Consider the following 27340-nt stretch of genomic DNA (forward strand, 5'->3'; position numbering starts at 1 on the left):
TTTTAAACCCTTGAGGAGCTTAAAACTGTACATAGGATGCTTACCCTCACTGCGGATAATGCTACTAATAACAATTCTTAATATTAGAGCTATACTTTAACTTAAAACAGAAACTCTATGAAGCCGCGATAGCTGTTAGGGAGATAGGTTTTCAAGGTGTAGACAGCTATATCCGCTGCGTTCTTAATCTTATTGTTGGCGATAATAAATTCATAGATTATGATGCAGACATAAGATGGAGTTCGATATTTCGAACAATTAGATACGTCTTATAGGCAAAGCAAAGTTTACTTTGCAGCCCACGACTAAGGAATGGGGATGTCTCTAGCAACTTGAACATATTGTTGCAAAATTCGAGGATTTCACTTTTGTTATCTTTAAGCGCTAGCCCCAGATCAGTCTACTAATAGCTATCTACTATGAGCTTCACGACATACTGAATGACGCTGCCCCATCACATTTGCCATAGGTACTTCTCTAGTATGTTCGAGGTCTAGCCTCTGTCTGTCTGCAGCTTCTTCCGGAGGTAAATCAGTAGAATGTCCAAGAATATATCAACGTATATTTCAATACTTTCCACCTATCGTGGGAGCCCGCGCACACTTATGCATTCCATGGTGACTGAATTAGGGATGAAAGGGAGTCAGGGTGCGCTAGATCCTCTTCCTTGTAAAGGATACTTTTAAGTCTAGTACTAGGAACCGCCTTGTGTGCTTATTCAAACTTTATTTGAGCCTTTTCTATTTCTTGAACTGTCCCAATGTGCTTAGAGCTAGCCTATAGGTATAAATAATATTGGCCGCGGTTGTTGGGTATTTGTTAAAAGTTATGGGAAGCTATGGATCAAGATTATCCTTCCGGTAACTGAGATAGATTAGAATATATACTACAATAAAGCTCTCAATGGAGTCTGCTATTGAGGGACTTTGGATAAACAGTAGTCTAGAGTTGATGACCTATTTAAGTTGTTTTATAGCAGAAGACAGTTTTAGATATAATATACCCCGTATAACGTGTGAATGACTGCACCTGGCTCATTAACAAAGTATATATTATCAGCAAGAATTGCTTTATGGTTGGAGTCAACAATAACTACAGTAATAGTTACCTACTGCAGTATCAATATGCGTTTGTATACATGAGCAAATCCAACGGCAGATCTAGACCTCGATCCGGCTGGATCTCAACAACATCCCCTTCACTATTGCCTAGATCCATTTCGACATCCACATCTATAACTCCAGGCTCATCTCCACCTCTCTCTCCCCTTTCCCCCTCCAACTCCAACTCCACAGGATCCATCCTCATCGCCAAATCACCCAAAAGATCCAACTTCCTCGCGGTATCCAGAAACGAACGCGCCGCGGAATCTAACGTCCTACATGGCGCAAGTTCCAAGTCCGCGACAACCTCCGGCTCGATGGCAATTTCCTGAGGCTGATGGTTTCCTCGACGAGTGAAGTAGTACTTACCCTGGTGGTGGGACCAGCTTTCGTGGAGGTAGGTTTGTAACTCGCGGGTTGCGGAGGTGCGGATTTCTTGGAAGAAGGCGGGGGTTGTGTTCGCGGTCTGGATGTGATTTTCTGTGAGGGTGGTTGAGGACTCGGCTAGGTCGTCAAGGGAGTCGGTTAGGGGTTGGTCTTTGAGATAGGAGGTGGCGAAAAGGGTGAGTTGGCCGAACATGCGGATCTGTGAAATGAGAGGGTCGGCTGCTTCGCTGGTCCGGTCAATGTAATCGACGACTCGGAGAGAAGATGTGATCATTTCGAGGAAAGAGGCTATGGTTATCACGACCGAGGGGTCGTTTAGCATGTTGACGTTGTGGATGATGGATCTCAGCGCGTGGTGGGATGACTGGAACACGGTGTTGAAGATGCCGATGAGAGATGCGACGCAGCTGGAATCTGTGGCATCCATGCTGAAGAGTAGCTCTTTGAAGGTCAGGGAGATAACGTTGATTATCGGTCGACATAGCACCCATGCGGCAGGGTTGCTGAACGCAGTTTCGAGGTAAGCCGGGAATACGGCCTGCAGGAGGGTGGCTCGCAAGGTAGGCCGGTCCGGGTCTCCTGATTCATGCGAATCCATCATCGATGCATGCAGCTGTCCGGTGAGATAGACTTGCTGTCCGTCGATCGCGGCTCGTTCGGAGACGCCTTGGATAAACGTGATCAACATCTTCGCAACCTTCTTAGAGGATAACTTGGGCTCATAGCCCTTCAGTCTCGCCACGATGTACGTTGGATCGGTCGATGGCAAGGGGAACGATGTTGGGTCGGTGAAGAATGGGTCAACCAAGCAGATATCTCTCGTATGTTGTTGCAGGAAACCAACAACGCGGTGAACAAAGCCCACATATTCACCCTGCGCGCTGGCTTGTCCGCTGCCTAGCTCCTGGTAGTTCGCCTTCATGGACGACATAAGTTGCTGGATAAGCTCCTTGTATTCTTGTTTGGTACTCGAGAGACCAGGGCTTTCTGTATCTTCCAACTCCTGTACATGCGAGCGCATGTTTGCTAGGAGACTTGAGATGAGAGACACCCTGCGCTGGCGTAGCTCTTGTAACGTAATGTAGTACTGGCCGTCCATTTTGTCACTTGAAAAAGGCAGGTTCTGCAGAATGGGATTTGACGAGTCCTGATTCAGCAAAGCTTCTGTCAGACAATGCTGGAATTTAAGAATCGATTCTCTTTCCACCAAGCTGGACATCCACATGCTAAACACCTGGGTTTTACATTCAGAAACAACCTGGGAGTCTTTCTCGATACAGCTTGCGAGGAATTTGGGGGTAAATTTCCTGGTTTGCATGGTCGACCGGAGTGCCGTCCAAGAATAATCGCTACCATACTGGCTGAAATAACCGTCCCAGTGCTGCAACTTGTGCTTCACAAGCACCTCCGCCAAAGAGGTCCAGCAGTCTACGACGCTCAGAAGTATAGCATCCTCCGGGCAATGATCTTCGCCAAAACAATTGGACACAAGGCGCGAGACAGCCGGATGGAAGACCTTGTTCACGTGTTCGACGCCCGGAGGCACGGTGACCGCTGGCGGCGATTCCTCCTGGTATAGAACGTCGAAAACTCCCCAATCTCCGAACTCTTGACTATCTTCATCGACTGGGGCTGGAACATGGGCTGATCCAACAGCAGGCTGTGGGCGGCATTTTTCAAGATAGACCACTATTACCTGAAGGGCCTCGATGACAGTTGTATTCACGCGAGCAACCTTGGAGTTGAAAAGACCTAATACCGCTTTGATGGGTTCTTTGGAGACCAGTTTCTCTGCGTGATCCAATGAAGGAGCCACTCGGATGGCATTCTGCAACAGGTTCAGGGCTGTTTTCAATTGCGATTCAATCTGTCGCTGGTTCTGCGAAATCGTGCGCTCGATTAGCTGGTGAGAGAATTTGTTTTCACCAGTGTTTTGGGCCTCCACTTCTTCTCGGGCCAGGGTGTGCTGTTCCAACAATTTGGAAACAAAGTAGCAGTGCCAGTCTGCAAACGGTTCTAAACCAGACATATCTTCATCTGTCAAGAGTTTGAATCGAGCAAGCCTAGACCAGGAGCGAAGGCTGATATTGCATGTCTCTTGATGAGAGCGGGCCGGGTCCACAAGATTTTTGATCGTTTCAAGCCGAGGACGACAGCCATCAGGAACCGCAAAATACAAAGTGCAAAGGAGGTCGTGGTGATTTCTCAGAGCGTCCAAATCGGTTTGATGAATAGGTCGATCTTTGGGGTACTCTCGGCCATGGTTGGGCAACAAGCGCCAGGTGATGTTCCGGACCTTTTTCTTTTCGTACACTTTTGACAAAAACCGCAGCCCGCTACCGATAGTTTTCAAGAAAATATGAAAGCATGGGTCGCCTGTCTGCACTTCCAAGGATGGGCTGCGGTCGAGCTCGTCGAGGAAAGCTGGAGACGTGTAATTGTCCTCAGGTTTCAGGTTGTACAGAGTATTCTTCGCGAACAAGTCAAAAAGAGTGTCAAGGATTGGCTTGCAGTCCCGCCAGCCCCAGCCGTTGATGAGATAGTGGCATCGATGGAACAAAACCCGACAGTAGTTATTATAGGAGACGGGTGCTGGGTAGTCAGGATCCTTGGCCTGGAACACCGGCTTGAGTAGCTGTCTGATTACCGGCCAGCCGTCGTGCTTCTCTCTAAAACGAGATCCAACTCGGGCAATTCCGAATGCATCCATCTCGTTCAAGGGGAGACTATTGAATATTCGGTGCCACCCAGTTTCCAGAGATTCAATCTCCTTCGCGGTGCTCAGTGTAGAATACTCTTCGGTGAGAAGATCACCTAGCAGCCCGCTAGGGCTATCTATGCTTTCCAAAATTTTGCGGAGAATGATATAGGCCTCGACGACAGGATAGCTATCCCTTGCCCCCGACTCGCGCATTTCTTGAGACTTCTGCTCCTCTAGAAACTTGGAGATGTTGGCCTGCCCCGCAACGCTCGAAATAACTGTGACGATAGGCTTAGAGGCCAGTTTGACAAGCTCCGAAACTTCGCTCACAACGCCGGCGTCGACCAGGCCATTGCTATTGCATGCAATTTGGTGTGCTTGGTGAATCAGCACGAGGTTATAGGAAACTAGCTTTGTAACTGCTTCCAGGTCACGGGGTAATTTCGATGCCAGGGCCACCATGCTATAATTAAGCGTGGAGGCAAGGGAATTAACTCTTTGCACAAACCCAACTCTGTCGATGGGATCAATGAACGTCATTACCTCCGTAACGTACTTGATCAAATCCCTGTAAGCATCGCTACCAACGCTAGACGGATGTTCATCAATAGCCTCAACCTCGTCACTCTCTCCAATATTATCGAGCGTAGTGTCAAAAACGATCCCCAGCTCTGACGACACACTATCATTCCAAGGACCCCAGCGAAAGCTGTATTTGCCAACTTTGAAGGAGTAAAATCCTGCATCTCTGTCCAGATCCCGCTTGTCGAGGTCGAGAGAACGCGCAAACTCACCGCTGCCTATAAATGTAGACTCGCGAAAGAATGTACCGGAGTGCAGAGGAGCGACGTTGAAATTGACGCTATACGAGCTCTGAAACCCTGTGAGGCCACCCAAAGCCAAGGCCGGTGATTGAATATCTCTGCTTTCAATCTCCAGTGGCTCCGGATCTGACGTGGATAATGCAAGCGTCCCCTGGTTCCCGCTCAAGGTGACGTTCAATCGTTGGGGAGGGCGTTTTCGAATCTGTCGCCGCGGTGCCCGAACATTCGTCGCCGGTGGTACGTCGCGCGATGCATTTGATGTTTGCGCAGTGACAGGCCCCGGGTCATCAACAACAGGTGTAGGCATGCTTTTGAGAAACCGTCGCATGATTGGATTCTGTTGGTAAGCGCTAGAGGGCGGCCTCTGGTGGCTCTTTCCATTAAGTAATGCAAGAGACCGGTGAAGAGATGGGAACGCGGTATAGTTATCAGAGCTGGCCACCTCTGGGATCGCGGGCCTTGGGGCGTTCCTCCTCAAGGAAGACACCGTAACATTTCGACGAACAACCCATTTGTTGCCTTGGTCTCGCTGTCTAGAGCTTGCAGCGGGGTTGGTATTCTCAGAATTTGGATTAGTCGGCTCGTCTCCCGTTGGCGCAGGTTGAGTGGCCAGGTTCTCTTCGGTCTGGTTTGCTTCGATCTGGTTTTCTTCAATCTGGCTTTCTTCGTTCTGGACTTCAGATCTATTCTGGATGTTTGTGTTTTGAGACCTGTGGGTTTGAAAGGGGTTGCTTCTATTCGTAGGAAGGTCTTTCAAAGCCGCCCGTCCTTGGGGTTTGGTTTGAGGCCGCGGCAACTTAGTTTGCCGAAGGCGACCTGTACGCCATTCACGCAAGGACGTATTGGCATCTTCCGTGTCTGCCCTCGTACTCAGCTGGATGACCTTTCGAGAAGGGCTGCGCCTCCCCCTGTCTTGTCGGGAACGAACTCGCCGAGCAGCGACTCGGAGAAATTGCGGCTGCTGACTTCGAGGTTGAGCCGTAATATCTGGAGCATCCAATATGCCGAGTCTGGGAGCAGGCAGAGACCTTTTCTTCTCCCTTCTCGGTGGATGCACGGGGTCCGTAAGCCTCGTTTGTCTTTTTAGGCGAGGTCTCTTAGAGTGATCACCAAACCGGCTGCCGCTCCCCTCAGGTCTCGACCGTTTCTTTTCCTGCTTTCCAGTCCGAGCCGAAGACGTGCGCTTCGCGGCTGGAAACATGTAATCGATGCGGTTGTCCTCAAGAATATCACCTGCAGGATCTGGATCTAGATCTGGATCTGGATCATTGAATGGGTCATCAAAGCCTACCAAATCAGCCAGAGCTTGACGGGTATCGACATTGCTTCCAGCTTCATCTTCTTCGCTATCTTCCCCATCAACAAGACCCTGCAGTGATTCAAGTCTCCTTCTCGGACTAAGACGTGTCCCATAAGTACTCTTGGTGACTTTTTTGGCAACCCCTTTGGCATTCCCCATCCTAGCCATTCTCTCGTTCGCTCGCTGCGTGGAGTTAAGTCGGGTATCTTGCTGCTTTTGCTGATCCAATCGTAGCCAGGAGGCAGGAAGGACGCCTTTTATTCTGCGCTGGAATCTCCTCACAGCACTCTCATCTTGGTGTTCGGCTTGACCTTCATCTTCGCCGTCCTCCGCATCCTGCTCGTCTTCGTCTGAATCGATGCGTTCAGCTTGGGGCGCTATCGACTCGGCATCCCCAGGTCCCAGGTCAAAACCGCCGTCGGACAGTTCCAAATCATTCACATCATCACCCCGGTCCTTCTCCGCCAGTTTCGAAGTAGTACTTGGTGTGTTCAATGGCGGTGGGCTGAACCCCCGAGGAAACCTGAATCCATTGAATATCCGTGGGGCTTGATCAGGGGAAAGGCTTCCTGAGCGTGGTGGGCTAGGGGGGACATCGCGCATCGAATTGTCATTCACATGCACGGGAGAGGAAGAATTGTCAATGAGCACCTGAGGGCGAGCCAAATGCCGTGATTGAGGGCGGCCGTCGGCGGCGGGTTTCGCTATCCTGCGTCTCTTGGGAGCTCGAATAGCATCCGCAGACCGTTCTTGGGTGGGAGAGAGTTGGTGGATTCGGTTCTGAAGGCTAACTTCAGGCAAGCCACTGTTTTTCGCGGGTGACGATGATCCCAACACTGGGCTGCTTGATGGAGGCGGCGCATTATCGACAAATTCCTGGCCTTGACTCTCCCTGGCTGCGCGCAACGCTTCCTGGTATTGAGCAATGCGCAGTGGTTTGACACCTCTTGCCTTCATCAGGCTTTGATATTTCGCGTCTTCCAAGAGGTAAGGGTGCAGCTGAATAGGGTTTCGTTGTCGTAGCGATCTCCTCGCTGGCTGGGTCAATTCCTGTAGGATGTCGTCTGGGATTTCCAGTTGAGGCAGCAAATCCTCAAGGTTATTCCCTGGCGGCTGTTCCGTATCCTCGGCATCATTCCTATCAGCATCCTCTGCAGGCGGAGAAGAGCGAAGCAGAGATGAATCAGGTGGAGGAAGTAGGTCCACTATATTCCTCTCCGGCAGCGGTTGCGTTCCATTTTTATCGACCTGATCATCCTCGTTTAACGGCAAAGAGCGAAGCGACGATGGCGGAGACGACAGCGGGGAAACCACATCATCATCGTCATCATTATCATTACCATCGCCACTTGGGTCCGGTTGACCAGTGTTGGGTCGAATCGGCGACAGAGGGGCCTGTTTTCGGGGGAAGGGGTGATAGTCGGCCTGTAGCTCGTCCGGCGACGAACTGGGAATATGCCATGTCCATGTCTTGGGCTTCGGTGTCGACAGCGAACTGGATCCTGCGGCCGTGGGTAGTTCCTGAGATGCCGCAGCACCATCCTCCTCCCTCGCTTGATCCTCTTTCTGTGATCCATCCTTCTCCCACCTCCTCCGCGGTCTTGCCTTCGGTGTGGGCTCTCCATCCTCGTTATCTGACAGCTTCGTCGTATCCAAGGCATCGGGGCTCGATCGTGCGGACTGGCTTTCATCGAAATCGATGTTCTCGGGGGTATGTTGTCGCTTTTCGTTGTTTATTGAGGTCCCTGCGTCCTGCGATGCCGGGGGGTTTTGAGCCCCGGCATCTCCTTCTAAAGCGTGGTCATCATGCTCCGCCTCCCGAATCACGTTCTGTGATTCCTGGCTATCGAACTCCTCCTCTGAATCGGAGTCCGGTACAAACCCTCGTTCCCGCCATGATTCCATTGGTATCCTTGGCGCCGACAGCGCATGGCCTTAGATCTCCATTACCGTTGTAGCTAGGGAGGAATGCGAGAGAGGGGAGATCGAGCACCACCTCAAAGGTCAATAAATTCAAGCGGGTAGATCAATTTCGGTGAGTCGTCAATCGTAAAGGGTGAATCAGAGCAACGAGCAAACCAGCCTCGGAGGCAATTAGTCAAGACGCGTCTGAAAATGTGGGGAGACGCGACGGGGCGGAACTTTGGCGATGCGATTTGCCTTTCTGCCGCTTAGCACCGGCTGCCTTTAGGGTAGGTTCGCCTCCGCCCGCGGGCCCCATCAGCCTTTTCTAGACCTCTTCAATTGCGCAGCGTCATTGTTTTTCATAACATTAAGCACACCATGAGTCGAAACTTCTTTCCCGCTCTCATGGCCATCGGCATGGGTGTGTGGACGGGTATGGTCTTGCTCCAAGCCGCATGATGCAATATATTCTTGCTAACTACTTGTCCGTTTCTCTTGCTCAGGATACTATGCATTCAACCCGGCATTGCGCGAACTCCAGTCCGAACAGGGGACGTCGCAGCAGTATGTCCCCTTTATGCGCTCGCTTTCTCCGATCCTCTGCGCCCGGTTTTAATATTGACTGCATCGAATAGAGCTCCAGGCACCCGGCAAACACAAGGCCAAAGCACCACGACCTCGAACGTAAAGGATTTGACGCCGGGTAAGGAAGAGGGCGGAAATGGAAGTCAATAATCAGACCTGGTATACGCGATGGGGACCTCAGCATGGCAAGCAAAGGAGTCTTTTTATGTCTCCATGATAGCCTGGATGGCAATGCGACAGCCTCAAAGTGCTGATGAGCTGCCGGTCGAACTTGGTCCAAGTCCCAATCGTTGATGATAGGTTGTGGGACGTGGGGGACTGAACGTTGACATTCTGTCAACTTTGAAAGAGCTTGGCTCTCCAGGCGATACACGAAATGCAATTCGTGCTAATACCACGATTGGCAAATCGCGACGTGTGAAAAGCCGCGACTAGGCCCTCGCTCTATAGTTATGTCGGGCCATTCGCTCAAATCATCAAGCCTTGTATAATAGTGTGCTAAAGTCAATGATACCAATAGAAGTTTCCTCTCTTGCAATAAACTACTACATGAAAGATAAAATGTATATGAGTAGGTCATTGCCGCAAGAAAAGAAACCTGGTTGAATGGATGCACCGTCGCAGCTCCGAAATGCCCGCCAAAAACATATCATGTCCTGCAATCCGGGTTGCGGCCCTTGTAATGATTCAATTGTTCCAAATACGCCTGGTCCGTTTGCGCCCTTCCACCCAACTCTAGTCAATTTATACCTCTTCCACAAGCTTTCTGGGTCCGCTATTTCCAAGGGGACCTTCTCCAAAGACGCGGCCGGCCGGAGTACCAAACCATTCCTCGGGCACGCCAACTCTGCTGCCATCGCGACCGCTCACCCATCTGACCATTGTTGGGTCTGCTCTTTCGACTTCTTGTGCCTCTTGATCTGCAGAAGCCTCGGCTGCTTCCGCTGCGGGAATCCGACCACGCCGTTTGGGAGCTTGTTTTCGCAGAAGTCGGTTAATCGTGTCCATCTGCGTGTATCATTAGCATCCCCTTGGCTAGGGTCCACGAAGCCAAGAAAGCTTACTTTTTCTTCTTCATTTCGTTTTTCGCTCAGGTTCTTTCGACGCCGAGCCATCTCCGCTCGTCGCATTTGGCGCTCCTCCGCAGTCAAATGTTTCTTGACTTGGGGCTCTGTTACTCAGTTAGATGGAGCATTCCAATGACGGGGGCAAAATTAAGGGTTAAAAAACTCACCCATCGGCAATTGCAAGAAGTCGTTGCCTAGATTTCCCCTTTGCCGTTTGGTCATTTTGCTCGGATCGGTGGAGGGTAACCCGTCGTCGCTTTCATCCAAGTCGTCATCATCAAGCTCTTCATCCCCTCCGTTAACGTTCCCTAAGGTACTTTCCTCCAGGTCATCAGGCTCGCCTTCGGCGTCGGAGTCTGGTTCGGAAAGCTCCTCGTCGTCCTCGTCGTCGTCATCATCATCTACTTCCATTTCTTTGGCCTCGACACTCTTGACGGGTTTAGACGTGGCCGCAGAAGTTGCCGAAGCCTTGGCATGTCTCTTTGACACCGGAGGCTGAGGTGGGGCATCGTCCATGTCCAAGTCACCATCGGCATCAGCATCCTCGTCATCTTCCCCGGGAGCATCCTCATCGTCGACTTCGTCTTCCTCTTGGTCATCCATGTCTTCCTCGTCGCTCGTATTCACCTCCACGAGCTTCTTTCGGGGGCGACTAGTCCGAGGCCCCGAGACGATGGGGTTCTCTGTAAAGACGTTGACTGAGCGTCTCGTCGCAGCACCCCCGCGGGTACCACCACCGGTTGCGTCGCGCAGCTTACTTGATGGCATTTTAAAAAGCAAACAAACCGACTCTTTCGACTCCTCTCCCACGAGTCGAACTACCGTGACTGCTGGAGAAGCTGCGACAGCCCGAGTGTGTCTGGTGGACCTGGAAGTCACGTTAGAATCCAAGGTTGGAGGATCATCTCTCGAAGGGCGAGCACGAAGAGAGCGACGCAAAGACATGGTGAGCCGGACAAAGATCGACCTGCGATCGCTCCAATTGTGTTGAGAGAGAAAGAAAAGCAACGGATAAAACGAAATATCAAACGGGGGAAATAGGAGGCGATGGCAAATGAGTGCGAAATGCGAACAGTAGATAGGAGAAAAAGGAGAAAAATGAAATCAGAGACAAGTCAAAGAGACGGTATTTTGTAAGACAGCAAACAGAGAGAATCTGAATCACTCAGAGAGCGAATAGAGGGGCGGATTCAGAGGGCTGCGCAGGACGCACAAACACTTGAATGGGAGATAATGAACATTCGTGCTAGCGTTGGGGGGAATCATCGATCCCCCGATGAGAGGGGACAGTTAAATTATGAGGGGGGAGTTGAGTGAAATAAAGAGGGAGGGGAGCGAGCAGCGATGCAACATCCCAAGCAAACAATGGCAATGCTCCGGTGGTGGTGACCGGCTGGCGACGTGGGCCAGCGTTCAGTCCTTTTGACGCAGTCCGGGAAGGCACAGGCCATCAATCAATCGCTATCACATCTTTTGACGCCACTTGGGAGGTTCGAAGCTGACAGCCGCGATGGAACCAATGGGAGCATTCTGATCTGGAACCCTGGCTAGGCACGTTGGACGCTCTGAAAGGGCGAATCCAACGTCGCTGCATTTCTTTCGCAACACGAACTCTGAGGTGACATTTCCTTGGTTTGGTTGAACAGGGATCTTGGACGGAGGAACGCCAGTGATCGGAGCAGAAAAACAGAGAACAGTAATTAAAAAAATAGGGGGTTGCAGAGCACCGCGCGCAAACGAGAAACATCGGGAGGCTGAAGAGAATTGGAAGGGAACGCTCGAGCTGAGCATACGAACACAGATGGGACACTCACCGATGAATTTATAGAGTTGTTCTGAACACGCAAAGGCCGACCAAATCGGCAGTATATGAGATACGGGTATATATAGAAGAGGACAAAGGATATGAGGGCGAGTATACGACGGGGCAAAAGTGCTCGGAAGGACGCTGGATTTCCGATGCGATTCGATCATCGCCTGCCATTCTGCCGGGCGGTGGCTGCGACTCTTGGCATGCTGACTACTCCAGGTCCCATCGCAATGCTGCTCTCTGTCTCTGCAGCTACGTGGTTCGATTTTGATATTCCAACATGAGGCAGTAGCTCTGTTTCCTATCCTAGAATGCCAGGTCAGAAAATCAGAAAAATGTGTGTGAAACATGGACTTTCCCTGTCGTCGCCTGAGTGGACGCACCAAGATATGTACTTCGGGTTATTGCAGGAGATGAAACAAAGCAGAAAGAGCCAATTTCATTCGAGCAGCCTATGGAAATCTACATTGATAGAGTCAAAAACAGAAGAGTGATCTAAGTCATCTTATCGAAATAAGACATGCCTGATGGGTGCTTTTTACGTGCAAGTCCATACCTGCAAGCCTCCGATGGCCGCAGCATATGACATGACAATACCGATACAGCCGAGGTCAGCGCCAAACCGATCGGCCAAACTCCCAGCTTTCCCTATCATCTCCTCCTTTCTCACCTCCCCATCTACTTCTCTGTCCCTTTCTCCCTTTCTCCCTTTCATATTCTCAATCATCATGTCCGACCCTAAATCCAACCGCGCATCGATTCCCGACTGGCAAAAACCCAACGCCACCGCTCCCAACGACCCCGACTCCAACTCCGCCTCCACACCGTCGCATGCTTCCGAGGAGAACGAGACCGACGCTCGATCAACGCTTCTAGAGCAGGCAAACAATTTCCTGCAGGATGATGCCATTCGCGACGCTCCCATTGATCGCAAGATCACTTTTCTAGAGTCGAAGGGTCTCCGCAACGATGAGATCGACAGTCTGCTAGGCGTATCGCGAAACCCCGAAGCCACCAACACCAATACCTCCACAGAAGCCACTTCCCCGGATTCCGTCAATGCACCATCAAAGAGCGAGAACGAGTCTGAGGCTCAGGCCTCCAGCACCAGCTCGACCCCCTCATCGTCGAATTCTCCCGCTACCACATCTACCGGCACCGCCAGCACCAACATTGCCAGAAGCCCGGCACCATCGTCCTCGCCCCGCGACGTTCCCCCGATCATCACATACCCGGAGTTCCTCGTCCATCAATCCAAGCCCCCACCGCTCGTCTCCTTCCAAAGCATCCTCTACACGCTCTACGGCGCCGCTGGAATCGGAGCCAGCATCTACGGCGCAAGCGAATACCTCGTGAAGCCTATGCTCGCGAACCTGACCAGCGCACGACACGAACTGGCGCAAACGGCGTCGGAAAACCTCCAGAAGCTGAACGAGAAGCTAGAGCAGAACGTCTCCGTCATCCCGCCACAGCTCGCCGCCCGGAAACCAACCGACGAATCCTCCGAGGACTCCGACTCCATCACCTCGGACCCAACGGAGCTGTTCCATCGGGACGTGGCCACGCAGACATCGCAGGACCTCGAGGCGACGCAGTCAAAGGCTAAAGAAGACGACGAGAAAGTCCCGGACCCTACGGCGACCGTGAACACACACGTCAAGCGAGTCGAGGTCCTCACGTCCCATCTGCGGGAGTTCGCAGACATCGAGAAGCAGTCGTCTGCTGTTGATGATACCGCGCGTACGGGTTTAAATGAACTGCATCATTACCTAGACGGCCTGATCTACAGTAAACCGGGTTACAGTGCCGTATCTGGCTACGGGGTGTATGGCTCCCAGGGTATGGATAGTAATGGCACATCGACTGGCATGGGCAAGGGCGAAGAGGATGCGATTTCCAGTTTCAGGTCGGAGATTCGAGGCGTCAAGGGAGCTTTGTTGAGCGCGAGAAACTTCCCCGCAAGTCGGGGATGTGTGGGTACGGGTCTTTCTCTGGGACGGTGAGACTGTTAATATGGTCTTTTATGTATCATGAGCTGCAGTGGACGTGGGTGGGATTTGATGCATTTAGTGATACCATCTGTACAAAGTGCTGTCGCTTTTTGCGTTTTTGTTATTTTCTTATACTTTTGACCTGCAATCTTTTCTCATGTCTGCTATACCTACGTCTTGACGAATAGAGATGAATAGCTTAAATTTGTTATTGGCTGGCCACGACCAACATGGACATCATGGTAGATTGTTTACAAGCGTTACATCCATAGACACAAGCCCGCATAAGCCCTTCATCTCCCACGAAGCATCGATTCATCCATCCATTCAGGATCATCTGTTCCTTTTCTGCCCGATCATCTCTAACAGACCGATAAGGTAGACGAATTCAAATAGAAAAGACAAATTATAATAACATTGACATATGAAGAGAGAAAGATAAAACAACTTCTAAGTGAGTAAAAAGAGAAAAAAAAGAAAAAAAACCTATAACACGGGGCATATCGAACATCTCGCATTCGGAATGAATCATGACATGGCGAGTAGTAGGTACTGTTCTTCAACAACCAGCACACACAACATGATACATATACCTCTGTTCTTCTTTTCCTTTTGCCTCGTACATAAAGCTCATAGGATCGTAGGATAGGCGAATGTTCCGTGTCATACAACAAACCGATCCGATCCGATCATGGGCACTATGGAGCCATTTACGGGGTAGCGCGGCTCATGCTGATGAGACGTTTCACACCGACCTGGGAAGTTTATTAGCATTTTGACTTTGGAGGGTATTCGAAAAGAAGGGGGGAACTTACCATCCAGGCACCGCACTCTTCAGTCCGGTTAGTCATGATGTCGATGTGGATCGTTCGCGCCGTCTCGTAGTCACGAGCCTGGATGGCACGAGCCAACTCGGCCATGTCCGCGACGGTGTTGGGCTTGAGCAGATCTTCGTTGTTCAAGTGGTCGAACAGGATGCTCAACCGCCGTTCGGCATCATCCACTTGCGCCTTGAAGGAAGATGGAGCCCGGGACTTGACACGCTGCATGTCCGCCGACAGGATTTCGTAGACGGGCATGGCCTCCGCGGGGATGTGGGTGCGATCACCAGGGGCTGGGGAAAGGGAAAGTTAGTGTCTAGCCTGATCAAGGGGCTTTGTGAGAGTCGACTTACGGTACTTGGGAGGGGCAGGCGTGGCCTTTCTTTGCGAAGAAGCGGTGCTAGGACGGGATCCCGTAGCCGGGGGAGGAGGGGCCTGCTGCATGGGGGGAGGCGCGCCAGCGGCGTACTGGTTTACAGGGGGAGGAATCGGTGCCGGCTGAGGGGCGTAAGGAGAGGCGGCTGCCTGGGGAGGAGGAGGGACAGGCGCGCGGGTCTGCAACTGAGGGCTTGCTGCTTGAGCTGCCGGGCTTGGGGCGTACCGATTCGTGGGTGGGGGCATCGACGGCGGCGCATTGTACGGGGAGGGCCCGCGAGGAACCGATGGTGGCGGTACTCCCATGGTGGCTGTCGGAGGAGACTGAGGCAGAGAGGCGTAGGGGTTGGCCGGAGGAACCACGCCTGGGATCGAAGACACCGACTGGTTGGCCGAAGGGGGCGAGGTCACCCGAGGCGGAGGAGCGGAGCCCTTCGGTGGGGGTGGAACGGAAGGTGCTCGCGGGGCGCCTACTGGGGGTGGACCCCCAATAGTAGGCGATTGGTTCGGGAAAGGCGCAGCGACGGGTGCAGTAGCGACGGCAGGGGTTGCTCGGCGGGATGCGGGAGCCTTGGCGAAGCCCTCGGGCAGATCATTCCAGGCAGGGAGGTTGGTTGCGGTGGTGTACGTGGTGACGGTAGCCGGAGACTGGTTGGAGGCACGAGGAGGGGGAGGCACGCCGCCGCCTAAGGGCTGAGCACCGTACGTAGGCGCCGGTGTGGGCTGGTAACCCGTGGGAGCGTAGCTGCTTCCAGATGCCGGGGCATAGGGGTTGGTTGGCTGAGCTGGGGCAGCGGCGGTAGCGGGAGCATAGGGGTTCGCAGCAGGGGCAGCAGTCGGCGGAGCGTAAGGGTTAGGAGCAGCCGCAGCAGTTGGTGGAGCATAAGGATTGGAGGCGGCCGCAGTAGGAGGAGCATAGGGGTTGGAAGCAGCCGTCGGCGGGGCGTACATGTTGGGAGCGGCAGAAGCACTTGGCGAGAAGGTGGTCTGGGGTTGATATGCGCTAGGTTGCGTGACCGGAGGAAGAGGCTTGGTCATGGGGGTGGTCGTCCTAGACGCAGGGCGCACTTGCTGCTGGACTCGCTGGCCAGGAGCCTGTCTTGTCGCCAGCTGAATGCGGTTGCGGGCGATTTCAGCTTCGGGATGCTTCTCCGGAACAAGGTCGAGATACTTCTGGGCAACTTGCAAACGACCGTGGGTAGCCACGACGTCGGCATACTCAATGTACTTGTCGTACAAAGTACCGAGCTTCCAGTCGGACTCCTTGGTCCGCTCGGTGTCCTGGAACTTGGTCACTTGGCGGAAGATGGTCACCTTCTCAATCAGTCCCTGCAGGGCGCGCACGTGGATCGAGAATGTAGAGTCATCAGCAGCGGTCTCGATAGCCTTCTGCTCGTTCTCGCGGAGCTCTTCAATCCAGATAGAGACAACCTTCTCAAGCTTGGATCCAGCCAGGTAACAGAACGAGGCATCCTTGCGAGCGGACTTGTCATCCGTGGCCCGGATCTGCTCTTCCAGCCGGTCACCCAGCGCTTCGCAGAGGTCAGCGAATTCCTTCTCCTCGGCGAAAGTGCACAGCGACGCCATGACTTCCTTCCAGTTGGACAGGTCGGCATTGTACACGACGTCCCACAGGTTCTTGCCGACAATCGAGGCGAGCAAGCGAACGTAGTTGGGACTCTCGGTCTGCTTGGAGAAATAGTGCTCCTGCGCCTTCTCGATGCACTTGGGACCTCCGCAGATGGCGATCATGAAAGCATCGGACATGCGGTTCTCCTTCAGGGCGACATCAAGGGCCTTGTTGAAGTCACCGACAAGCAAGGCACGGGTGATACCCTTCTCGGCCTCGGATTCGGAACCGTTGAAGATCTGGAAGGGGTTGTTGGTCTTGGCTCCCTTGGAAGCAGCCAGATCCGAGAGGAAGTTGTCCTCCTCAGGGTTCGCATCGAACATGGATTGCAGGCGCCTGTGCTTCTTGGCTCCCGACCCGCGGGACTCCTTCACCGGCTCTCCGTTGACTTCCTCTTCCCCATCCTTGTCTAGTCCGAGTTTGGCCAATGAATCGGCAGCCTCGTCAGCTTGGTCCTGGAATCCAAGGTATTCGACCAGGCTCTTCCGGGGGTCATTGGAGATCAACGCCTCAATAACCTTCCAGTCGGCCTTCTCCTCGTCACTGGCTGCGCCCGAAGCGCGAGTTTCACAAATGCTGCGAAGGTCACCTTCCTTCAGGGCGTTCTCAAAGGTCTCCGTGGACTTGCCGACGGCCTCATCCACCTCGAACGGGCTGATCTTGATCTTTGAAGCACGCTGGCCCTTCTCCGCCAATCCAATGGAGACGACTCGTCCACCGAAACCGAAAGCGGCACTGCAGGGGCGCTCGAGCCACTTGGGGGCCTTGGGTAGCGAGAAGCTCGACACCTGGGGCTGGGTCTGTGCCTTCGCGAAGAAGTCCTCCCCGTCAAGGGCCTGGTTCTGGTCGGCAATGGTCTGAGCGGCTTCATTGCCGGTGTTCTGGATAGTCTGGACGGCGATCCGTCCGTCGAACGAGGCGGTCGCAAAGAAGTTGGGGTTGTGGGGGTTCCAGCGAGTCTGGAAAGTCCAGTTCGTGACCACGGGGAATTCGCCGTACGAGTGGCCGGTCTGCGGGTTCCAGCAGATAGTGCGGTTGTCCTTTCCGGACGAGAGGAGGAGATCGGGGTCTTGGGCACACCAGGACAGCGACAGCACGCCGGACTCGTGTCCTCGGAGGGTCTGTGGCGGGTTAGCGAAAACAAAATCTCCACAGCCAGCACGAGGGAAATGCTATCAAGCTCACCCTTTCCGGAGCGTGGGAGTTGCGCAGATCCCAAACGCAGATCACAGGATCGGATTCCAAAGGAGTCGCCGTGACGAGTTTGGTGGGCTATTCCATGTCAGAAGTTATGCTCGTCTCTAATGAGAGATCAACTCTTTACCTTCTCGGGATCCCACGCCACAGAGCTGACGGCTTTCCGGCCCATGTTGTTCAGGGTCAAGCTCTCCTTCTTCGTCTTGACATCCCACACGGTGACGAAGCCCGCATTGCTACCAGTAACCAGGATGTGCGGCACCTTCTTGTTCCAGTCCAGACACTCAATGTCATCGGCACGGGCAGCGGTGCCTCCGAGTCGGTACGGATTCGCAATGTTGTTCAGGTCGGAGATGTAGAGCTGTTCGAAAGCATAAGCAACCGTTCACCCACATTTCACCAAATCCGGATCAAATACCTCGCCCTTGGCGCCTCCGGTAGCCAGCAGATTCGAATGCTTAGGGTTGAACTGAAGAGCCTTGATGGCTCCTGAATGTTTCGAGGTCCTCGACATGACGGCATCGCTGTTCAAGTAATCAGCCAACTGACCAGATCTATGGCCATCCGGTCCCTCCACGAACCTTGATCCACTAAGCAGCTTGTCTGCATCCCACAGATCCAACGATCCATTCTCCAGAGCACCGGCGATGATCCCCCGCGAGTTGTCTTCGGATTCCGTCCATGCGAGGTCATTGAAACTAGAAGAACCCAAACACAAGTCAGCCCGACATTCCAGACACAACAACTGTTGATTGACAGTCCGTAGCTCCTTACCCAGAATCAGTATCGATCTTAGCCACCGGCTGCAGCTCCCCACCAGCCTCCTGGTTGTTCAAGCTCAGATCCCAGAGCTCCAGGCACGTTTCATTGGAGAAGTCAACATCCACAGCGCCAGCGCGAGTTCCGGTTGCTATAAATGGCGATGCGGCCCCGGGGGACCATGCGAACGTGGCCGTCCGGGGAATCTCCCTCAGACGCACCATGTTGGAAAGTAAAGGAGCGGCAAAAAAAGAGTAAGACAAGAAAGAATATAGATCAATTGACCGGACTCAGGGACGGTCTGACAATCCAAGGTTATAGAATGGGGGGTGGGAATGGTTTCGACAGTAAGCGGCGAGGTATTAAGAACTAAAGGAAAAAATAAAGGGGGTAGAAACCGAAAAAACGTCCAAAGTAGAAACCTCCCCTCTTGCTAAATCGTGACCCGAGGGGGACTTTGCCAAGTTTATGAGATGCGATCGAGGCGTTCTACGAACTCAATCAACCAAGTGTCCTCCTGGGAGCCGCTGGGGGGGAGGAGGGATAACCCGCCTAAACCCTTTCGGGCCGCTCGCCAAAACACCCCCGGGACGCACGTGATATCAGGCGAATCCGACCGAGAAAGTCTGGGCAACGAATGCATGCATGAGTCTCGTTGAGCGCAGACCGAGAAGAGACAAGCTGAACGACCGAGTCGAGCTCCCGGAGGCATATCACCTTCTGCCTATTTGTCGCGACAAGTTTTATGGCCCGCTGCTAGCGTCCAAGTTCCCTTGCCCGGCTCTTTCACTTTCACCAGTTCCTTCACCATGAGCGAGAAGGCTCGCCTGAAGTGCACCGTCTATGTGGGGGGTCTCGACCAGGCGGTTTCCATGCAGACGCTGGCCGAGGCTTTCGTTCCCTTCGGCGAAGTCGTCGATATCACTCTACCCAAGCCGGATGTTCCCAACTCGAATGATCTCCACCGCGGGTTCGGGTATGTGGAATTCGACCTGCCGGATGATGCGAAAGAAGCTATCGACAACATGGACGGCAGCGAGCTATACGGACGGACGATCAAGGTAGCGCCCGCCAAACCGCAGAAGGATAGCAATGAGGGACTGGGTAGCAAAACCGCTATCTGGGAGCAGGTGCGCAGACCATTTTACTACGTACTTATCTTGAAGCACATTACTGACTACAGCGCTACAGGAGGGTTACCTGGCAAAATACGCCGTCAGCGAGGAGGACAAGATGGCGTCCGAACAGGCGCAAATGGAAGCAAGCGAGCGCCCCCAGGACCCAATGCAGGGACTGGAAGAGCTGGACGTCGCAGGACCGAAACCGGAATGAAACCCCACCGGCAAGCAATAAAGATGATACCCTCTCGGAATACGGACGAAAGTGAAAGCAAAGGGCCAGGGGACGCAAGTCATTCTGCATTCTTCCTCCAGAAACCTCCGTTCAAAGCCGTACTATATACACGTGCTCCAATCCCGAGGCTGAGTTTAACGAGTTTTTCCAATTCCACCCTTGAACCTCTTCATTCTCCCGCGACATCAAGCTTCCTGGTGAATAATACATATCGCCGATAACAAAAACCAAAGGGTCGCCTATGTTGCAATCAAATGAAACGCGGTACAATTTAGTGCTCCTCGGGGCTCTTGGGAGCGTTGCGGCTGAGACGCAGGGTCTTGTCGGTCATGAGCTTGTGGGCGCTGGAGTAGATGGCAGCTCCCACGGCGACGCTGTTGTGGTTTGCGTCAGTTGAGAGACGGATTGGGGGAAGAGATTTGAAGATGTGGGGATGGGGGAAGTGGCGGATTGGATATCCGATGTCATATAAGATGCTCCAACGAATATCAAAAGGATCAAACGTACCCAAGGACAACACCTGTGCAGCAGTATACATGGTTAGAATATGATATCTTTCAAGATGTCAAGTAGTCCCGGAAGAATGACATACCGAGAGGGATCAGCTCTGGGGGGACCCGCTTCAAGGTGCGCAGACGCTGAGAGATGGTGTGGGCTGTAGATATCAATTAGTTCCCAATTCGGACGCATAACCCTTCTCTTTCCAATTGAACCCCCATTATACAAGTCCAGGCTTCGGGAAGCGCGTACCGCTGTGGTTCTCCTTCTATAGGGATTGATTAGCACCAGAACCGAGGAGCCGCCAAGGAATCATTTTTCTCGTCGGATTCGCAAGGGTAGTCGGGAACTCACAGGAGCAGGGAAAGAGAAAGGCCGAGAGGCCTGCATCCGCAAGATACGAGTGGGATACATGGTTGAATGGAGTGAGGGGGGTGTTCCGATACGGGAGGTTGGACGTGGGTGGGATGAAGGAGAGAGTGGTGACGACGGGAGAGAGGAAGAAGCTCAGCAATTCGAAGGGGAGGTTTGGTCACGTTCGGGTGTTTAGGAAATCTTGCCGCATGAGTGGCTCGCTAGACCGCCCGCGGTCACTCCCGGCTTCACTGCTTCACGGGTCATTCCACTCCACTGGGCGCAAACCTCACCCCATCCCGTTCCCTTTCCTTCCTCTCCTCCCCTCCTCCACACCCACCCCCTCTCCCTCCCCCTCGACAATTCAATTCTTTTTATCTGCCCGCAGACGTTTTTCTGCTCCACATAGTCAAAATGGGTGCCATTCCTGAAGCCGATCCCGATGAGGTCATGGAGACCAAGCCCTTCAAGTTCGTGACAGGTGAGCTTTCTCAATCCCGGTCCCAATTTCTTGGCCGATCAATCGCAAATCATGATCAATTGCTAATGTCACTGTAGCTGGTACGTTCTCCTCCTAGGTTCTAGTCGGTCGGATCGCTCTCAATGCCGTCGTGGTCGAGGTTTTTTTGTGGCGGATGGCCGAGTCGGTAGTGTGTTGGATGCTGACAATCCGGAACGAAATGACAGGCTATGATGCTCGTTTCCCCCAGCAGAACCAGTACGTGCCATACAACTTTCTATTATACTACTTCTCTTCCTAACCTATCATCTCAATTCAGGACCAAGCACTGCTGGCAAAACTACGTTGACTACTACAAGTGTGTCAACGCCAAGGGAGAGGACTTCCGCCCGTGCACCCAGGTACATCCATCAATTCTTGCCAAACTTCCGTCGCGAAGCAAAAAAGGAACTCCAATGCAAGAACAACCCCCATCTAACCGGTTCTAAATCAGTTCTTCCACGCTTTCCGCTCCCTCTGCCCCAAGGCCTGGACTGACCGCTGGGACGGCCAACGCGGTATGAATCCTTCCCCCTCCGCCCAAGCCAGCGGTGACTCGAATTGAAACAAAGACACAAGACTAACCATCTGACTGTTGCACTTGCGACAATATAGAGGCCGGCAACTTCCCCGCCAAGCTGGAGTAAAATGATTCCTTTGCCGTTTCCTCATTGTTGATTGGACACTTTTTCCCACTCAAGTTTTGTTGTGTCAACATGTACTCTAACCTGAATCGTCGCGGGAAATTTAAACATTCCATTGATAGTTCCTTTGGGAGGCTTTTGCTCGCTGGGGGATTTGTTCGTGGACGTATATAGACTCGCAATTAGTTTTGGAAGCCATTTTTTCTTTCTTGTCTTTTTCTTTGTTGAAGTAGGTAGTGCTCTGCTTGGAGCTGTAAAGCATTGATTGCTCTGCTGATGCTGTTCTAGGAATTGCTGGTAGACAGATGGTTGTCTAACCTTGCTAATTATCTAGAGATGGATTCCGATGAATTGCAGCTGAATTGAATTGAATTAATCCAGAACTACCAACCAGCATCTAAACAAATCTATCTATCTAGCGAAGTCTAGCAAAAGGAAGAAAGAATGTACCCTCCCCGTCTATTCCAACTCATTATACAACCAACCAGACCACCAAATCCGAAAATAGGTAGCGGCGGAATCAAAGATATTCCTTCCTCCCATGAGATGAGACAAACATGTCTATGCAGAAAATACAGCAATTGCAAATACTCGAACAAAAAAGAAATGGACAGAAAAATGTGAAAGGTGCCAGATACGTCCATCAATATAGGCATTGATGAGTATCTGTCAATGGAATGGGTATCTCGGTGCCGTTGATGTAGAAACAGCACTCGCAGAGGACTGAGAGGACAAGAACAATAGACAAAAAGGAAGAACAGAGAAATAGAAGCACACACATAACCAAACACAGTATGTACAACAAGAAAAGAGAAAAAGAAAAGCGATGTTCAAACTTTTGTCCTCCCAAGATGCTTCGCCAAAATCATGTACATGAGACGTCAATATATGGAAAGTTAGATGGCAGAGAAAAGCAGGGAGAAAAAATCTGGGATATGAGATAACGGACGAAGGAGCGTCAAAGCAATCTATGCTTTTTGCTTGTCCTCAGGAATGCCCTTGATCAAGCGATACAGCTTCTTGTGCTCTTCCAAGAAGATAAAGGTAGCGATGGTATGAGGACCCAGACGAATGAAGCTAGGCACCCATCCACGGAAAGCCCATCCGAAGCCTTCCTTGCGGGAGATATCCCGGAGAAGACCCAGGATGCTGTGGCCGCGGCTCTCGGCGGGCGAGGCACTCATGACACGGGTCTTGATGACGTCCACGGGGCTGCAGACGGTGGTGGCGACGAACCCGGCCATGAAGGACGCGGTAAAATGCGTCCCCAGGTTATCGGACATGCCGAAGCTCTGGATACACAGGCGCTTGAAGGTATCGTAGGAGGCCAGCTGCGAGGCGGTCATCAGGACCGCGCGCGTCGAGTTGGGCCACACGCCGCGGAAGAGACTGGCGGGACCTTCGGTGCGACTCATCTGCACCAGGCCGTGGAACGCATGGCGGTAGTTTCGTCGTTGCGCCGGGGGCAGCGCGGCGTCGGATTGCATGCGCACGTTCAGAACGTCCGCCGGGTTTCCTGCGATCCCGCCGAGGAAGCCAGACGCACAGGCCATTCCAACCAGGGTGAGGAGGCCGGGAGGCGAGTCGGGAGTCGAGAGGCGCGATTTGAGCTCCTCGTAGATTCCGAACCGGGTGGTGGAATACGTTATCTGTCGCAAAAGGGCTGCCGACAGCTAGAGAATCCTCCGTCAGCTGGTACTTCATTTTCACTTTTTTGACGCCTTTCCTATGTGAACCATGTGTGCGATTCAAAGCATCAGAAACATACCCCACTATATAAGCCCAGAAATCCATCGTTTTTGAGCACATGGCCAAAGGTTCCCACCATAGTCGAGGGAGCACCAGGACCACGCGTTTGTAAGCGAACCTATTTTGGTCGGAATTCATTAGCGACCGGGAACGATAACGCGAAGGCAACACCGAGCGAAATCGACGAATTGCTCATTTGCAAGACAAAAGAATGCGAGCAAGATGGAATATACCTTCACTATTATCGCATTGTCAGCTCCAACCTTCGGATACTTGATCTAGGGAAAATTGCAACATACCAAGGTCCAACGGGTGTGTAACGGCGGCCGCAAAGCACGAGGCCGAGCCTCCGAACCAAAAAGGATAATGAACCTTTTTCACGGGGGCGGGCGCGGGCGCGGGCGTAGAAGCCAGCCGAGATTGCGACATATCTAACTTCGCGGTGCTTGCCATCTTGACGGACAAGATGTGGGCATGCCAGCACTGGCGGGGGGGAGTGGAGAGAGGAGAGGGGAGAGGAGAAAGCGACGTGAGGAGGAAGGGAAGAAAGGTGAGGCTATCGCCAGGAAATAATTCTGCGCCGGAGATAAATCAAGTCTCCGATGCTTCGGCGCCCATCCGATCCTGCGCGGGGGTCCGCCAATCACCGCCTCGGTTTTCGCGGGCGAGCGGTAATCTTCGGTAGGAGGCCTTGCGCCTTCATCCTTTGCTCGGTGGTTGAAATGGCACCGAGAGGATGTTCTTTGCGAGTAATGCAAAGTGGTTGATAGACGTGAAGCTGTTTGGACCCTAGGTCTGGAGTATACTCGAACTTCTGGCAGTCGTTAGCGTGTGGACGGCATCCCGGAGTTGGGCGGATGAATGGATATGCATGGACAGGCATGTTGCGTCATAATTGCAGGCATGAGAAATCCTTAGTAACTACCTTAGTATTTACCTTTGACACTGAAAGACCTATATTGTTGACCATAAAACTATATGCTTGCGAGCAGCAATGACAATCAATGTCCAATGCCTATCATATATACTCGTATGTATACTTCTAGTTAGCACCGTATGCACGATATGCACAGTATGCATTGTATTACCGTATGCACTCGGCCTCTCATTTCGCCGCTCCGAAGTGTTTTGCTCGGCCTCTCCGAAGACCGCAACCGCCGACCACCAGCCTGCAGCTCAGACAATTATACCTCCTGGACACAATGCGCCTGCTGGCCACCGGTAGAGCCCTGCGCATCAGCAGCGGCAGATGGTCAATTGCCCCCTCCGCCCGGAGCGTCCGCATTCCGCTCTCGCAGCCTCCGACCCAGCTCGCCCTCGGCCGCAGAACCTGGAGCTCTACAGCGCCTCGCAGGACATCGGACCAGGCCAACACGGACCGCAAACCAGTCGCTTCGTCTTCATCACCCGCCGCGAGGAAATCGCTCGAGATCGAGGGCAAATCCTACCCGACCGACGAATGGACCAACACTCCTGACACGATCCTCTCGCATGTCGGACGCAGACTATACCTCGAGAAGAACCACCCGCTAGCCATCATCCGTGAACTACTCGAGAGCGAGTTCCCGGGTCCAGCATACGGCAACTACCACGAGAAAGACCCCGTCGTGTCAACAGTGAACAACTTCGACGTGCTAGGCTTCCCACTGGACCACCCAGGCCGCAGCCGCACCGACACCTACTACATCAATGACAAGACGGTACTGCGCACCCACACCAGCGCGCACCAGCAGGCGTATTTCCAACAGATCAACCGCAACGAGGCCACCAAGCCTGAGGAGACGGGGTACACCGTGGTCGCGGACGTCTACCGCCGCGATGCCATCGACCGCAGCCACTACCCCATCTTCCACCAGATGGAGGGCGCCATGCTCTGGAAACGCCCGGACGTCGACCCGCTCAAACACTCCGCCGAAACGGCCGCCACGATCACCGACGCCCTCAACCGTATCCCGCCCCACGATGTCGTCGTCGAGGACCCCAACCCGACCATCCACCCGGAGCGCAACCCCTTGCAATCCGCCCACCACAGCGAAGAAGAAGTCGAGGCCATCGCCGCGCACCTGAAACGGTCGCTCGAACGCATGGTCATCAAGATCTTCTCCGAAGCCAGCAAAGCCACGGCAGCCGCCGGAGGCGCCGAACCCGAACCGCTCAAGGTCCGCTGGGTAGAGGCCTACTTCCCATTCACCAGCCCGTCCTGGGAACTAGAAGTATTCTGGCAAGGCGACTGGCTCGAGGTGTTGGGCTGCGGAGTGATCAAACAGGAACTGCTCAACAACTCCGACGTGCCGAACCGAGTCGGCTGGGCCTTCGGTCTGGGCCTCGAACGCCTTGCCATGCTCCTCTTCAACATCCCGGACATCCGCCTCTTCTGGTCACGAGACGAGCGCTTCCTCTCACAGTTCCAAGCCGGAAAGATCACCCGCTTCGAACCCTTCTCGAAACACCCTGCCTGCTACAAAGACGTGGCCTTCTGGCTGCCCACCGCGGCATCCGGCAGCTCCGCCGGCGGCGCGACCTCCGTGCACGAGAACGACATCATGGAGATCGTGCGCGGCATCGGCGGCGACCTCGTCGAGGACGTGAAACTCATTGACGAATTCACGCATCCGAAAACGAACCGCAAGAGTATGTGCTATCGTATCAATTACCGCAGTCTGGAGCGTACTTTGACCAATGAGGAGGCGAATGAACTTCATGATAAGGTGCGCGAGAAACTCGTGGGTCAGTTGAGTGTCCAGCTGCGATGAAGGGGGAATAAGATTCTGTGTAAATTATTTTAAGCTTGTTCGTCCACTAGTTGGATATGTAAGTATGTAACTATACGTACCTGTTTTTCTACATTATCATAAATTTCCTATTGTAGACATTGCTGCTTTATTAAAGACGGTTAATTTGTTGGTGGAGATGATTTCGCAGGGCCTGGGTAGTTATCTTTGAGGGTCTAGATTTTGTTTAAGTATATAGCTAGGTAAGGAGGTATTGTGTGGGTCTGCCAGAGGTAGACTCGACTACCTTACTATTGGTCAGAATAAAGTATGCTTGTGGAATCAAGAGTCTGAGTGTTGTCCTATGGTAGCATGGGCATCTACCAAATGACTTATAAGGATCTATCTTGAAGCAAAGACTATCAATACCCTAGTGATGCCATATTTAGCTACCCCAAACAAGGTTTGGTCTTCCCGTTTGATAATGGAGGACACCGGGTATAGCCTCGATATCCATAGGATCACCGCATTTGATGCCAGTACCATGGGCCCTTCGGTTGTTAGCATCCTTCGCATCGCTCGGCGACTTGCCAGTCTGCTCCTTGGTGAATGCGGTGCTTGTTTTCATAGATTTCCTTGTTATTTAGAACCTAGCAGTAGAAGGCACAATGGCCGCCTTACTCTTATCGTCATTATCGGCTCCACCACTCTCGGAGCTAGAGGACGAGGAAGACGAAGAGCTCTGGCGGGTTTCTTGGACAGGGACTCAGGCGCCAACAGCAGACCACAGTTTGCATGGATACAGACAAGTAAGTAGCTAGCTCTGGCATCACAACAAATACTGAAAGATATGCCACCTTGAGGCTCCTGTGTAAACAAAGCAATGGAAATTTAGATAACTATTTACACAACTCGGGCAGATGACCCCCTGTTGATATGGGCTTGACCAACACCAGCAACCACCTTGCATGTTAACAAAGAGCATGGGGAAGATTCAGAAAACAGGCATGACGTGGTGATGTGACGATAGAGGAAGAGGGGGAAATCAGGGTCAAGGACTCAGAATGCAAAAGACAG

General features: G+C 52.7%; 10 protein-coding genes across 10 annotated transcripts; 5 read left to right on the top strand and 5 right to left on the bottom strand.

Moving 5' to 3' along the window:
- Positions 1-1119: 1119 nt before the first annotated feature.
- On the bottom strand, positions 1120-8220 carry LDX57_005224 (uncharacterized protein; the record flags this gene model as incomplete). Its single annotated transcript, XM_046086903.1, has 1 exon — positions 1120-8220. One exon carries the CDS (start codon positions 8218-8220, stop codon positions 1120-1122), a length of 7101 nt encoding a protein of 2366 aa, XP_045942869.1.
- Positions 8221-8598: 378 nt separating this feature from the next.
- LDX57_005225 (uncharacterized protein) lies at positions 8599-8955 on the top strand (the record flags this gene model as incomplete). The annotated part of the gene is made up of 3 exons (XM_046086904.1): positions 8599-8653; positions 8724-8784; positions 8856-8955. 3 exons carry the CDS (start codon positions 8599-8601, stop codon positions 8953-8955), a joined length of 216 nt encoding a protein of 71 aa, XP_045942870.1.
- A 397-nt stretch (positions 8956-9352) lies between these two features.
- LDX57_005226 (PAPA-1-like domain-containing protein) lies at positions 9353-11805 on the bottom strand. Its single transcript, XM_046086905.1, has 4 exons — positions 11687-11805; positions 10040-10740; positions 9870-9976; positions 9353-9813 (listed from the first exon to the last, which is right to left on the bottom strand). Exons 2-4 carry the CDS (start codon positions 10638-10640, stop codon positions 9550-9552), a joined length of 972 nt encoding a protein of 323 aa, XP_045942871.1. The 5' UTR covers positions 10641-10740; positions 11687-11805; the 3' UTR covers positions 9353-9549.
- A 605-nt stretch (positions 11806-12410) lies between these two features.
- Positions 12411-13685, top strand: LDX57_005227 (peroxisomal membrane protein PEX14; the record flags this gene model as incomplete). The annotated part of the gene is made up of 1 exon (XM_046086906.1): positions 12411-13685. One exon carries the CDS (start codon positions 12411-12413, stop codon positions 13683-13685), a length of 1275 nt encoding a protein of 424 aa, XP_045942872.1.
- Positions 13686-14383: 698 nt separating this feature from the next.
- sec31 (putative protein transport protein (SEC31)) lies at positions 14384-18679 on the bottom strand (the record flags this gene model as incomplete). The annotated part of the gene is made up of 8 exons (XM_046086907.1): positions 14384-14428; positions 14489-14787; positions 14848-17620; positions 17685-17771; positions 17824-18057; positions 18115-18220; positions 18278-18394; positions 18471-18679. 8 exons carry the CDS (start codon positions 18677-18679, stop codon positions 14384-14386), a joined length of 3870 nt encoding a protein of 1289 aa, XP_045942873.1.
- A 585-nt stretch (positions 18680-19264) lies between these two features.
- LDX57_005229 (RNA-binding protein) lies at positions 19265-19787 on the top strand (the record flags this gene model as incomplete). The annotated part of the gene is made up of 2 exons (XM_046086908.1): positions 19265-19585; positions 19647-19787. The coding sequence occupies 2 exons, from the start codon at positions 19265-19267 to the stop codon at positions 19785-19787; spliced, it is 462 nt and encodes a 153-aa protein (XP_045942874.1).
- Positions 19788-20079: 292 nt separating this feature from the next.
- On the bottom strand, positions 20080-20346 carry LDX57_005230 (uncharacterized protein; the record flags this gene model as incomplete). The annotated part of the gene is made up of 1 exon (XM_046086909.1): positions 20080-20346. The coding sequence occupies one exon, from the start codon at positions 20344-20346 to the stop codon at positions 20080-20082; it is 267 nt and encodes an 88-aa protein (XP_045942875.1).
- A 728-nt stretch (positions 20347-21074) lies between these two features.
- Positions 21075-21806, top strand: COX12 (cytochrome c oxidase subunit VIb; the record flags this gene model as incomplete). Its single annotated transcript, XM_046086910.1, has 5 exons — positions 21075-21141; positions 21348-21378; positions 21440-21521; positions 21614-21677; positions 21775-21806. 5 exons carry the CDS (start codon positions 21075-21077, stop codon positions 21804-21806), a joined length of 276 nt encoding a protein of 91 aa, XP_045942876.1.
- A 965-nt stretch (positions 21807-22771) lies between these two features.
- Positions 22772-24005, bottom strand: DIC1_1 (putative mitochondrial dicarboxylate carrier; the record flags this gene model as incomplete). The annotated part of the gene is made up of 4 exons (XM_046086911.1): positions 22772-23476; positions 23572-23670; positions 23786-23790; positions 23852-24005. 4 exons carry the CDS (start codon positions 24003-24005, stop codon positions 22772-22774), a joined length of 963 nt encoding a protein of 320 aa, XP_045942877.1.
- A 749-nt stretch (positions 24006-24754) lies between these two features.
- On the top strand, positions 24755-26305 carry MSF1 (phenylalanine--tRNA ligase; the record flags this gene model as incomplete). Its single annotated transcript, XM_046086912.1, has 1 exon — positions 24755-26305. One exon carries the CDS (start codon positions 24755-24757, stop codon positions 26303-26305), a length of 1551 nt encoding a protein of 516 aa, XP_045942878.1.
- Between the last annotated feature and the right edge of the window lie 1035 nt (positions 26306-27340).

The sequence above is a fragment of the Aspergillus melleus genome (assembly GCF_016097325.1).
Source record: "Aspergillus melleus strain CBS 546.65 chromosome Unknown contig3, whole genome shotgun sequence".
NCBI classification, from domain to species: Eukaryota; Fungi; Ascomycota; class Eurotiomycetes; order Eurotiales; family Aspergillaceae; genus Aspergillus; species Aspergillus melleus.

Coding starts and splice junctions, on each gene's coding strand:
- LDX57_005226 (XM_046086905.1), bottom strand. CDS start 10,640: ATGCCATCAAGTAAGCTGCGCGACGCAACCGGTGGTGGTACCCGCGGG. Junction 9,977..10,039: donor CTTCTTGCAATTGCCGATGG/GTGAGTTTTTTA, acceptor ACTGAGTAACAG/AGCCCCAAGTCAAGAAACAT. Junction 9,814..9,869: donor AACGAAATGAAGAAGAAAAA/GTAAGCTTTCTT, acceptor TGATACACGCAG/ATGGACACGATTAACCGACT.